The following is a 13,394-nucleotide window of genomic DNA, read 5'->3' as shown; positions in this document are numbered from 1 at the left end:
GTATTATATTCAAAAACAGGGGGGGACGCACTCTCTCCAACTATCCAGACTAGCACAGGAAATTTGGAGATGGGCCATTCCTCAAAACATCTACCTGTTAGCCGAACACCTACCAGGAGTCCAAAACCAGATAGCAGACATCTTAAGCAGACAGTCAGAACAAATACACGAATGGGAACTGCACCACCAAATACTGCAGCCATTCTTCCAAAGATGGGGACAACCAGAGATAGACCTCTTTGCCACTCATCAGAACGCAAAATGCCAAAGCTTCGCGTCCAGGTACCGACATCACCTGTCGCAGGGCAATGCGTTATGGATAAATTGGTCCAACAAATTTGCATACGCTTTTCCCCCTCTCCCACTAATCCCATTAGTGGTCAGGAAGCTGCAACAACAGTCAATGACCATGATACTAGTAGCACCCACGTGGGCAAGACAGCCGTGGTTCACCACGCTCTTGCAACTCTCAAGTGCCACATCAAAAGCTACGAATTCTACCCATGCACCTTACACAGAACCATGGAGAAATAATGCACCCAGATCCAACTCAATTGAACTTAGCGATCTGGCTCCTGAGATCCTAGAATTTGGGTACTTAGATCTACCCCCAAATTGCATGGAGATAATTAAACAAGCGAGACGTCCAACCACCAGAGCATGCTATGCAGCTAAGTGGAAGAGGTTTGCTATACACTGTACTAATAACAATATCAACCCTCTGGACGTATCAACAAGGGAGATTATTTGCTACTTATTACACTTACAGCAATGTAATCTAGCGTACACATCTATCAGAGTACATCTAGCAGCTATAGCAGCGTACCTACAAAACAGGCAGCACATATCACTGTTCAGAGTACCAGCGATAAAAGCATTCATGGAAGGCCTTAAAAGAGTCATTCCACCAAGATTACCACCTTCCCCAGTCTGGAACCTCAACGTAGTACTCACCAGACTAATGGGGCCACCCTTCGAACCTATGCATAGGTGCGAAATACAATTCCTTACATGGAAGGTGGCTTTCCTTATAGCCATTACCTCACTCAGGAGAGTAAGTGAATTACAGGCATTGACAATACAAGAACCATTCCTACAGTTACAACAGAATAAAGTGGTTCTTAGAACAAACCCAAAGTTCTTGCCTAAAGTAATTTCAGCATCCACATCAATCAGCCAGTGGAACTACCCGTCTTCTTTCCAAAGCCACAGACGGTGGCAGAAAGGGCTCTACATACACTAGATGTCAAGAGCCATTTTGTACTACATAGAAAGAACACAAAATTTCAGGAAAACTAAACAACTATTTGTAGCATTTTCCCCAACACATAAGGGCAATCCTATCTCTAAAGCAGGCATCGCAAGATGGATTGTAAGATGTATACAAATATGTTACATTAAAGCAAAGAGAACATTAACTGTTCCTCCTAGAGCACATTCTACACGAAAACTAGGAGCATCTATGGCATTCTTAGGGAACATTCCCCTAGATGACATATGTAGAGCAGCAACTTGGTCTACACCACATACATTCACAAAGCACTACTGTGTTGATGTACAGGCTGCACAACAAGCCAGGGTGGGCCAAGCTGTATTAAAAACTCTATTTCAGACAGTTGCGACAGACACTGGTGACCACCGCTAGGGAGGTAACTGCTTTACAATCTATTCATAAATGTACCATCTGCAGCCCATATGCCTCGAACGGAATATGCTACTTACCAGTATGCATCTGTTCTTGGCATAGAGGGCTGCAGAGTGGTACATGCCCTCCCTGCCTCCCCGGAAACCTGTGTCTGTCCCAACATTATCTTATTTAGATACACTTACATGGGCATATCTTTATGTACTATACTACACTACTCCATCTAACCCTACTATGGCAAAACAATCTAAGGATGGAGCCGATGCCCATGCGCACTAACACCGAGAGGAGGAGTCATCTATGACGACAAAGACTTCTCCAGAAGAAAAACAAAGTGCAATCATCCGAGCCCAACACCAGATGGCGATCTATTCATAAATGTACCACTCTGCAGCCCTCTATGCCAAGAACAGATGCATACTGGTAAGTAGCATATTCCTTCCTTCCTATTTTATTTCCAGTGTACCCGACCTACCAATCCACTGTTACGGGTACCTATGACCACAATGGATCAGGGAGCTAGCTGTAAAAGAAAGGCAGATACCAAAATACTTTTTATATTTGCACTCCTAAAATAATCACAAACTCAAGATGTTTTAAAACCTTTATCTAGATTTCGTCAAGTTCTGAAAGCATTAGGTTCACAACAATTAAACTGGCAATAACTAAAATTACAAAGAGCACATATCCATAAAGAAAATAGATCAAGCCAACCATTTACGAGTTTAAAAGGAGGGAATACTAGAAATCAGTTTTCAGAGTTTAGACTCAGTATGCTGTCTGAGGGACGGGAAAATTAAGGAACATACTAGAATTTCACAGTGAAATATTTCTCCATGAAGAGGAACCATAGGTAAAGTAAGAGTAAACCATACTAATAAAACAGTGCAATTACTCGAATTTGCTAAAGGATGGGTAAAGAAAAGGAACATCTATATATCACGAACTAAAAGGGAATGTACTTGAAGAAACGGGTAAGACAATGTAATGTGATAAAATCATTTAGTAGTGCGAAAAGCATGGAAAGTCAACATATGCAAATATGTCTTTATTAAAGCAAAAGACAGGAAAATAGAAAGGTGCAGTACAGAGTTTCAGCCCTATATTTACCTAGAATGGTGTGAAGACCAACCCTGGCCACAGGTCAGTTAGGAACAGGAGGGACCCCAAGGAAAGACAGTCATCAGTAGGACAGCAGGTGCAGAATGGACACCCCCAGGACAGGACAGGAAACCCAGATTAGGACAGGACCACCAAGGCACGACCAGCACCCGCAGTTTTGGAAGAAACGCCTGCGCTCCACCTTCTCTGCAGCTATCAGCCAGAACCCCGATTGGGTTATCGATTTTCCCCAGCAAAGTGCTCTGCCAGCACTTAAGGTTTTCAGCAAAACCTCTCGGGTCTATAGAAATTTCGGACAGAGTGCTCCGCAGCCGTCTGTATCAGTTCACTATTGAGTGCGTTGGGTCAGTGACAGGTCAGCTATTCGGACAAGTCGGACAATTTCTCTAGCTAAACCTAGGCTAGTTATACTGTTTTCGGGTCAGTGTACCACCCCCCAAATGTTGCAAGTGTCAGAATCCCCAATTTCGATTGGTCCCCAAGTAGGATAGGTCAGCACACCAATCCCATTTCAATTCTACAAGCCTCTATTTACATATTCTGGGACCGCCTATTGATTTTGGGGTTCCCATGACATGTTCTACTGAATACAATGGATAAATTACAAATGTAACATTTGCAGAACAGTTCAGCTTCTTTTGCTAGGTGAGGGTTCATCTTTCCAGGCACATCTTGGCTGGGACCTCTTGTTGGCAGGGTTTCAATGCCACCGGCAGAAGACTGTCATGCGCAGAAAGGCTGTTCAAGATGGATTCACGAGTGTCTCTCAAACCCTCAAGAAAGCGGTACATGAAAAGTAAGCGAAAACAAATTAAAAACACAGGAATAAATGAATACACTGTATACCATGAATAGCTACTCTATACCCCTTACTTTATATAAACTATGGCATTAGGTTTTCGTGCAAATACATGACAACACGAAAACATCAGCGCAAGCTTCACCATGTGAGGACACAAAGCGGCCATCTTAATGCAAGCGCAAAGGTTCCCACCAGAACTGCAAGTACGTCACGTCACGTGAGTGTGACTAACGCATGCGCAGAAGAGATCCCGCCAAGCAGCGGCCATTTTTAGTAACAAGCGTTATTAACTTTTAGTAAACACATAGGCAAGCGTCTCTAGGACAACCCAAATGTCAAAATAAAGGGAATTTAGTAAGACAAATAGGTTGGGTTACTTTGTTACATGTTATTCGAGGTTCATGAATTCAAGCAAGTCGCGTAACGTGCGAATCCTTGCTCCATCACCACTACCTGACCTGTTCAATGGTCCCGAATAGCCTGCGGTCGCCGTCACTCCTCCTCCTGTGGTCCATCACAGTCTTGTCTCACTGGTCTGCTCGGGGCTGACTGTCCAACCAGTCTGAAGCTACCTCTGGGTTCTCAAAAAAACAGACCCTCCCTTCAGCCTCTACTCTCAACCGGGCCGGGAACATCATTGCGTACTTCAGTTCTACATCTCTGAGCTTTTTCTTTACACCGAGAAAACTTTGGCGCTGTCTCTGGACAGTTTGGGTAAAATCCAGGAAAGAGTGGCGTTTTCATATTGAAGGGGACCTCCGGACCGGGAGGCCTTGAGGATAGCGTCTCTGTCCCTAAAGTTTAGCACCCTCGCAATCATCGGTCGAGGGGGACCCACGGTTTGGGTCTGCCCCCCGGCACTCTGTGCGCTTGTTCAATCGTGAAGAAGTTGCCCAGCCCCTTGGGCTTCAGATGGTTATGGATGAGGTCCTCGACGAATAAGTCAGGGGTTGGGCCCTCGGCCTTCTGGGGAACGCCAATCATTCGGACATTATTGCGTCAAGCTCTCCCCTCATACTCGTCCAACTTTCGATTGGTCAGGACGCCAGAGGCCTTAAGTTCCCGCACTTCTTGTTGGAGCTGTGCCACGTCATCTGTTAAGCTGGCGGTCTGGATATCAAGAGACTTGACCTTCTCACTTGCCGTAGTGAGATTAACTACGATGGTGACAGTGTCTAGCTTGTTGTCCAGCAACTCCATCTTTTGACCCAAGGAGGACTTTACACTATCTATCGTCGCCATCACGTCAAGTAGGGTCGGCTCAGCCGGCGGGCCAGCGGACTCTCCTCCGATCGATTTAAATCCGTCTTGGGTCTGGCGGCGACCCTCGAGGCATCGTATATCGGTCAAGCTTATTGGTCTGGACCTGACGCAACCCTCTTGACTGCCGCTTGTCTCCTTCGGATTTCGACGCCATCTCAAATGCCTCCTCGGTGAATCCCAGCCCCCTTCACTCCAGCCAGGTGCAACAATGGCTCACGAGTTACCCAGCCAGCGCAAACAGGCAGCCAACCAGTGCCCCCTACCAGCCCGGACCCTCGAACAGGTCGTCAGATAGGTCCGTCTCAAAGGTGTAGGCCCCAAGGGCTATCCGGTCCCCAGAATGCAGTTCCTCCACCCCTGGGGAAACACAGGGCCAGGGCGGCGCTGTCCTGCCAACTTCGGATCACTGTGTCCTGGGCCACTACAAGCAAGGCGTCCTCCACGGTCACCGGAGGATACCCAGGGGCCCCAGCCACGTCACATCCACCGGCGGGAACAGCCTCGCCTCCCAGATGCTCAGAGAAGATGAGCTGGTACGGGGGGCCTCCGCTACGCCAGCTCCCAGCTGCAACCTCTGCTGCACTTCCACCTTTCTCACCGACCCCGGCTCACTCAGGGACTCAAAAGCCCCGACTCCCAGCCGGATCTGTGACCAAGGATAGGTGTGGATTTCACTCCCCGGGGCCCTGCCGTTGACCGCCATAACACTTTCAGGGCGGGCCCCGCAGGTATCGGTTCCCTCTTCAGGGCCTGGTGTCGCTCAGCCCCACTTTCACTAGCCCTTTGTTGTGGCGGGATCCCTTATTAGGCTGCAGGGGGGGGGCTGTCTCTTACCCCCCCCCCCCCCCCCCATGATCGCCCAGACAATCCGGGCTGGCCCCTACAAGTGTGTGTGGGCACCGGGGGCCCCCTGGATCTGTCTGCACACTGCTCCGTTACCGGCAGTCGCACACTTTGTGTCTCTGCTGCTCTAATGCGTTTGAGCCCCTCGTGAGCCCTCAGACAGGAGGCCTCACTGTAGCCTCGCTGCAGCCGCCATACATTTAAATCTCCTCGGGGGGGGGTGCGCATCACAGCACTCTCTGCCACTGCCGCTCACCTCCGGTCTCCCGGCTGTAGTATGTCCGTACCAGCGCCTGACCGTCGACTTCCGATCCGCTGCCCCGGCGTTGTTGCACTGACGGCTGGCTCCCCGGCCAACTTCAGCGCCTGGCTTCGCTCAATCAGTAGGCCTCACAGGACGAGAGGCGTAGCTCCGGCCCCCGACGTCTCAGCGGGGGCGGAGTGACTTCAAAGCGCACCGCTTGCCTTCAGCCGATCAGCGTTGGGGTCGGTATTCAGGAGATACGACAGGATATTAGGGATGGGGGGACAGGTCCGGAAGAGCGGAGCCTTCACGCGGCCATCTTGGCCCGGCGCATGGCTCCTCCCCGGCAAATTAGCATTTACCCGTCTCTGTCAACTCTCATCTGTAATGATTTTAATAGTACAAAAACGTTTCTCAGTAGCTGGGGTAGAGTTAATCCATTGAGATACGTTCCTTTTTTTCCATGCGTGATGTCTTATGCGAGTACCTATTTGTTCTTAAATTGCAACCCAAAAATGAGGTGTTATGGGAATTAACTTTATTTCTTGTGTTGTTTCCTTTCCAGCTGATATTTATGACAAGGTGTGCAGCGAGATTGAGAAGCAGGGCTATGACTGCGAATGCCTTGGGGGTGGCCGCATAAGCCACAAAAGTCAGGAAAAGAAGATCCATGTTTATGGTTACTCTATGGTATGTAAAGTGGTAATACGAAACTATGAATTTGAGATGGAGGGCAGTGTGGAGAAAATAATTTTCACGAAACCGGGCCAAAGTCCTGCTCAGTAAATATATTCGAGTATGTTCTGACCGGTGGAGAGGTCCTGAGGAAGGTCGCTTGCTCCACCGAAACGCGTGTCGCCCATTCTAGTGCGGAATCTCCTCGGTTGCCTTGAGATTCAATTATTGATAAAGAATTGTCTTTGTCAATTAGATCCCACCCTTTTTTCAGATTCTGTTTAAAAGCTTTTAATGTGTGTGTATGATTGATGTGTGAGTGGTATGATTCCAGGGACGGTGTATATATTATTGAGAAAATTGTTAGGAAAAATTAGTTTTTTTTCTTTGATGAATTGTGTTTGCCTTTATTTGAGAATTGTTTTTTTCTTTTTTTTGTATGTATTATATGTAAAAATAAGCTTGTTCTACTTGTATTTATCACTTCATAATGTGTTTATGTAATGTAATATGTCATAAAATATGAAATGTAATAGACTGTTCTAAAGAAGGAAAAAAGAATGAAATATAGATGAAATGGTTTGAAAAAAGAAAGTTAGAGTACTTGTGCTAAGAATAAATAATGAAATGAACTCTTGTTGTGACTGTCACTAATCATGTATGATTTGAGATAAAATGTCAATATAATTGAATTATATCATCAGTGAATGAGTACGGTCATAGAGGGAAACTTATCTGTTGTGTTCTGACCGGTGGAATAGTTCAGTAGGAATTTATTCTGAACGCTCTACTTTAGGCGCCCCATAAACCTGCTGATGGCACTTAACCCATCTCATCCCAGCATTTCTTTAGAGAGGGTGCGTGCAGTGCCTTTTATTATCTTGTCTACTTTTTTTCCCCACTGATTGCTTAATATGGGTATCTTTTACCTGGATAGGCAAATCACTCCTGCAATAATGTAATGGGCAATTAAAAAGCAATCATATTTGGCTAACAAATTGTATAGTTATTTCTTTTGCTATTATATGCATCCCAGTACTCTACAGTTTTATCATAGCTATTTGACATCTGCCACGTTTGGTGCTTCTAAAATAAGTTGACATCTGAGACGTTAGTTCCGTTCCTAGTCCTTTCTATTGCTCTGCTTCATTCTTGCTTTTATTCCATTTGTCTGTCAAAGACTGGGCACTAGAATGCTCTGTGGGTGTTCTTAATTGCCTGAAGAAATAGCCATAGTGCACTATGCACAGAGTTATGCATGCGAAAGATACAAAGTTTCTCCTTGGGTTAGCCCCAGTCTAGAGGGAAAAAACACAAAGGGTAAAGAAAAAAAGCTCCTTGGAAATTGTGTATCCTTTTGACTTCTGTGGACTCCCACCGAATCGTTAAACTCCAAGGACCCCGGCAGAACCATTAATGGGATTCAGGGATCACACTTGGTCATTAAGGAAAGCCAGGGGCACTAACCCAGACAATGTCTACGATTTGATCTTCAAAACAATAGACAAATATACAGAAACAAGTTAAACATAAAATATATTGAAAAATTATGGCATATTTTGTATAATTTAACAAATACATTAAATGCAAATCTACATTTTAACAGGAAGATTGGCTATTTCTAAATTCGATTTTTAACTTAAAATGGTGAAGCAAAAAACTAAACTCAAGCTTATTATTACTTTTTGGCTCCTAATGCATGCTCCCTTTTTGTCAGCGCTTCAATTGAGGCAAGCAACAGTCCACATACTATCTTGTGTTTGCTGCACTTGTGCTGCTCCTGCAAATCAACCTGTGGGCAATACCTTCATTTTTATCTTCCAAATTCTGATTCCTTCGCATTTACAAAATGTTCTAAAATTTTCAGTTTTACAGTTTATTTATTTAGGTAAACTGAATTAGTCTCCTAACATTATCAAATTTTCTATGCAGTTACGGTCTTCCCATCCCCCCCTGTGGGTCTGCGGACCACAAGCTAAGAACCCCTGGTGCAGTTAATGATTGAAGATGAATACTGCAATGATTAGCACAACTCCAAACTCCCCCCTGACATCAGGGAATAGAAAAAAGCTGGTCGAGTAGAAGTTCTACTTGCTATACGCAAAAGATAGCCACACATAGAAAGGGGGCCAAGAACGTGATGAAAAATATGGAGCTCGATACAATGTGACAGATCCTTGCCCATACACTGATCAAAGGACTCCTTATCCTTAAGATGTATAATTCCTGATAAGCTATTGTCACATATAAGCTATTGTCACAGATTTAAAAATATGATCCTCTTGTGAGGCTTTTTGGCTCCCCACGTGGTTCTTTTCTCCCACTGCCGGTTTGCCAGATTCTGATCTGCTTTCCAGCCCCCCTCCCTCATTCCCTCTATTCCGCTACTGGGGACTTGTTTCTTCTGTGTTTTTCTGTGCAACTGTAACTAAGGTAAGCCATGAAAAACTGTTATTCCTGGCCGCTGAGACCTGAGCAACATAGCTGATGCCCGGTGGAGCTGCTAAACAGCTATAGAGGAGATCGGCTCTGGTTCACCCCCTCGACCATCACCTACCTAGCCGGACATTGGACACAGTTCTCCCGGTCTCCCTGCTGTTTCTCTTTCCTCTCCCTTCCTCCCACGAATTACCGTAACATTGTTTTTTTGCCTGTATTTTACTATGCTTTGTTAACATGTAATTTGTCACTTGTAACGCATTGATCCTCATGTAAAGCGCTCTGATACCGATGGGTCTAGCCAGCGCTACATAAAACTCTTCAAATAAAATAAAGCCACCTTGCTGTAGAAGTGGAAGTACTAGTTGAAGGGTAACTATATGAACGTGTACTGAAAGTATGTATAGGTTTAACGTTCTGAGATCCAAGATTGCATCCATCCTTTTTGGGGATAAGGAAGTAAAGTGAATAGACTCCTGATCTTTTATGTTGTAATATAACCAATTCTATAGCTCCTTTTGTTAGAAGAGCTTATACCTCTTGTTTGTGGAGCTGTTGGTGTTGTGGCAAGAGTTTGTGAATGTGAGGTGGAATATTGGGAGGATTGGTGGTAAGCTCCAGGCAATAATCATGATGGATAATCTCTAGAACCCATTTGTCTGTTATTGATTGCCAAATGGGAAGAAACTGTTCTAATCTTCCCCTAATGTGATGACTGGTCGGGGGAAGTAATAGCAAGTCACTGTATGTTATTTGAATAAGAGATGCAGGCTGGTGTACCTCTACCTCTTCCAATTATTTCCCCTATAACCACCCTTGTACAATCCTCTAGAGGGGGGAGATTGTGTTTGGGTCTTGTATGAAGATGCTGCCGCCTCTGTGGTGTTAGTTTTGGAACCTCCTCTATGAAAGGAGCATTTAAAGGAGCCTCTGTTAGGAGGTTGACGTGCTCACATAGATTTTGCCATTGCAGTATCTTTTTTTTTCAATGGATTGGTCTATTTGAGGGCCAAATAAATGTTCCTTATCAAAAGGTGCATTAGGAATGGTTTGCTGTACCTCTGGTTTGAAACCAAAAATTCTGAACCATGCATTTCTTAGAATAATGCTACCATCGATTCCTCTAGCTGTGGTATCTGCAGCGTCTAATACACACCTTATAGATGAATTAGAAATGAGTTTACCCTCTTGTACTATTTTCCTTTGTTTTTCTGGAAGATGATGTGATAATTCTTCCGTTTCAGCCCAGTGAGCTCTATCATATATGGACAACAGGCCCTGCATATTAGCTATACGAAAATGGTTAGCTGGTTGGACAGCTACTCTTTTGCCTGATGCATCTATTAGTCAAGATTCTTTATCTGGAGGTGGTGCATCTCCTGATGGTTGTGAGTTTGCCCTCTTACGGGCATTTGAGACTACCAAAGAATCGAAAGGCCACTGACCTCTAATAAAAACTGGGTCAGATGGTGGTGGTTTATATTTTTGGTTCACCCTAGGTGTTAGTATGCATGCTCTAACTGGGTCTCTAAAAATATCCTCAGTGTGCCTCATCGTCCCTTTCAACATGGGCTACATTTGTATTGTTTTGTGTGTATTTCCTAAAGTTTCAAATAGGAAATAATCTTCTAGGGCTTCTTTGTGGAAGGGCACTCCAGGGTAATTGACTGCCCTGGCAATTAATTCCTGATGAGCAGTATGATGATGAGGAGGGGAGGCTTGGCTGGGTATAAATCATGGTATGGGCCCTGAGGTGGATCTATATTATAATCATCCCATGGATCAGTTGGTGGTTGATTAAAATTATCGTCATCCTTTCCTAAATCTGGATTTGTGTTAGGAGAACCTAATGGTGTAATGTGTATAGGACCTATATCGGGTATAAAAGGAATAGGTGAAGAAGGTGGAGCGGTCTGTGGGATGTTAAGAGGGCTGGCAGCCATGTCCTTTTTCCTCTTCAAAGGGATCTTGTGTTCAGTGTCTGCCTTTCTTTTTGAAGGTATTACTGGTTTTGCAATTATATTTCCATTATTAGGACTGATATGAATTTTCGTTTTGTTTAGGGTCCAGCTTTTCTTCCATATTCTTCAATATCGGCTTCTGCAGTCTTTTTAAAGGAGCATTTTTTTGTTTCGGTGCCGAAATTTTCGGTGCACAGTTGGGTTTTGTCTCTTTTTCATTTCGATTTGGAACTGAAGGGAGTATAGTCTTGAGTTGGAAGGCTTTGTCTGTTTCCCTGACGAACCAGAGGGTGGGGTGTTGAAAGCAATCTCTTGGTGCCGACCATGGCCAACAGGCAGTGGTGGTCCAGAAGCCTTTTGCTTGGTAGAAGGAAATTTGAGGGGCAAAAGGGCTTTGTTACTCATGGCACCCTGTCCTGCATGAACGTCTTTGGAATCGAGCTCGATTTCCGGTTCCGAATCCAATTCTTGGATTGAGAAGACCTCCTCCTATTCCGCTGCCAGTGCTTCCATTTCTTCTTGCCTGGTAACTTCTCTGAAGATATCCGGGATGTGTTCTATGTTCTGTCTCTGCATGTCACTCCGTCGAGCCTGACGTTCCCCAAAAGTCTTTTTTTACCGGAACGATCTACAAGCTTCGCAGTCTTCGTCCTTGTGCTCTGGTGAAAGGCACAAGTTGCAGACTTTATGCAGGTTGGTGTGGGGTATTTGGAGTGGCACTGAGGACCAAATTGAAGTGGAGTCAGTTCCATTGGCAGTGTAAGTCGACTGACACGGCTATGCCCGTAGACTGCCAACAGTGGTTTCTATGGAAGATTTTCTTATGTTTTTGACACGCAGAGAATGGTGAAATGCATATGAAACAATACCGTCGAGGGTACAGTGCGTTGTGCACCGAGGGGATCTCGCAGAACGGTTTCAAACCGGACCGTCGGAAACCACATCCAAACTCGATTGCGGAAAGAAAACAATCTTCCAATAGAGTCGATGGCCATACAGATTATTACCGAAAGGAGGAGTCCCCTTACCTTGTGACTGGAAAAGACTTCTTCGAAGAACAACTTGCAAACATCCAGACCCAACACTAGATGGCAGGAGTATGCAAAGCATGTGTATTTACAGCTCACATGCCTCGAACATAACATTTATTATTATAAAACATCTAGATCTGTTCAATGAATGCAAAGTAATGTCTTTATCTATATACTTATACTAGCTATTTGCATTTAGCACACAGTTGCAATGTAAGATATTTTATGATTCAGAGGATTGAGTCAATATTTACACAGGTTAGGTAATTACTAGAAACCATTTGCCCATAATCTAGGTAGGGTGAATGCTAATGTTTTTGGTTTTCACATTCACATGGTATAGATAAACCTGATGTAGTTTATAAAATCACAACATTGGTTTTAATCTTTTATATTTATTTTTTTGCAGGGCTTTGGGAAAGCTGACCACTCTATCTCCACCGAGAAGATAAAATTGAAATATCCAGGTTACACTGTCACATTTGCAGATGATGGGTACTGATGCATCCCCATTGAACTGTACCTTAAGAATTACCAAGCAGTTTCGTCATGCCTGTAATCACTTAACACCCGTAACATAAATCCTGCAGCAAGGGAGAACTTTGTGACTGTGGTTTGTTTAAAGTATTCAGTGTTAAATATCACACATCAGGACCTGCATTGGAGATTTTACGACTGACTTTTCTGTTCGACCTCTTGATCCCTTACTTGCTTTACATGTTCCCGTGTTTCAGCTTATCTTTTAGAGTTTGTCATATGGAGGTCATTCTGAAAAGCAAATAATGCAATGAGACAAAAATGAACTATATAGTTTTCTAGCAGTTTGTGGTGGATGGGTATGCTGAAGGTTATTCAAACGAAGTTGTTCTGACTGTTAATCCTGGTACTGTTCTGAAGCATCCCAATGAGCTCTTGACAGCAACATTTGACTGAGTAACTCCCATAAGAGAGACTACAGGTTTACTGCAAATTGTCTCCTTGGAGGGTATGAAGAAAGTTGCACTGATGCTGTACTTGATATTTCGATGGAAGTTGAATGTACATGTAATCTTGCCCTTTAAATGGGTGAATTTGCTGTTCTGCATATAAAGATTCATCCTGTGTTGTACTTATTTTGCTACTTATTATGTGGAAATGTTATGGGTTTGGTTATCATTTATCTTTACAGTACCCAGAGGTTGATTCTTTGTGGCTTATATTGGCACCAATGCTGTATTCCCTTTTGCAACAGCTACAACTAACTGCACGTCATACTGCTCTGATCTTAGAGTCTTGGGATGTAGGCTTTTACATCTTCCCGAGCCCCATAAGAATACATTTTTTTTTAGCTCTTCTATACATTCTCATCTGCTTTCTTTGAGTTACAGGC

The 13,394-nt window shown here is 44.2% G+C and overlaps 1 protein-coding gene across 1 annotated transcript in view; it reads left to right on the top strand.

Moving 5' to 3' along the window:
- PHPT1 (phosphohistidine phosphatase 1) overlaps positions 1-13,133 on the top strand; it is a 57,217-nt gene extending 44,084 nt beyond the window's left edge. The window contains exons 2-3 of the mRNA XM_078642068.1: positions 6,485-6,609; positions 12,435-13,133. Coding sequence (XP_078498194.1) covers positions 6,485-6,609; positions 12,435-12,527 — 218 coding nt within the window. The 3' untranslated portion in view covers positions 12,528-13,133. The remainder of the gene's footprint in view (positions 1-6,484; positions 6,610-12,434) is intronic.
- The last annotated feature ends 261 nt before the right edge of the window (positions 13,134-13,394 follow it).

This window comes from Lissotriton helveticus, chromosome 5_1 (assembly GCF_964261635.1).
Source record: "Lissotriton helveticus chromosome 5_1, aLisHel1.1, whole genome shotgun sequence".
Classification (NCBI taxonomy): domain Eukaryota; kingdom Metazoa; phylum Chordata; class Amphibia; order Caudata; family Salamandridae; genus Lissotriton; species Lissotriton helveticus.
This window is presented reverse-complemented; position numbering and strand designations above follow the sequence as displayed.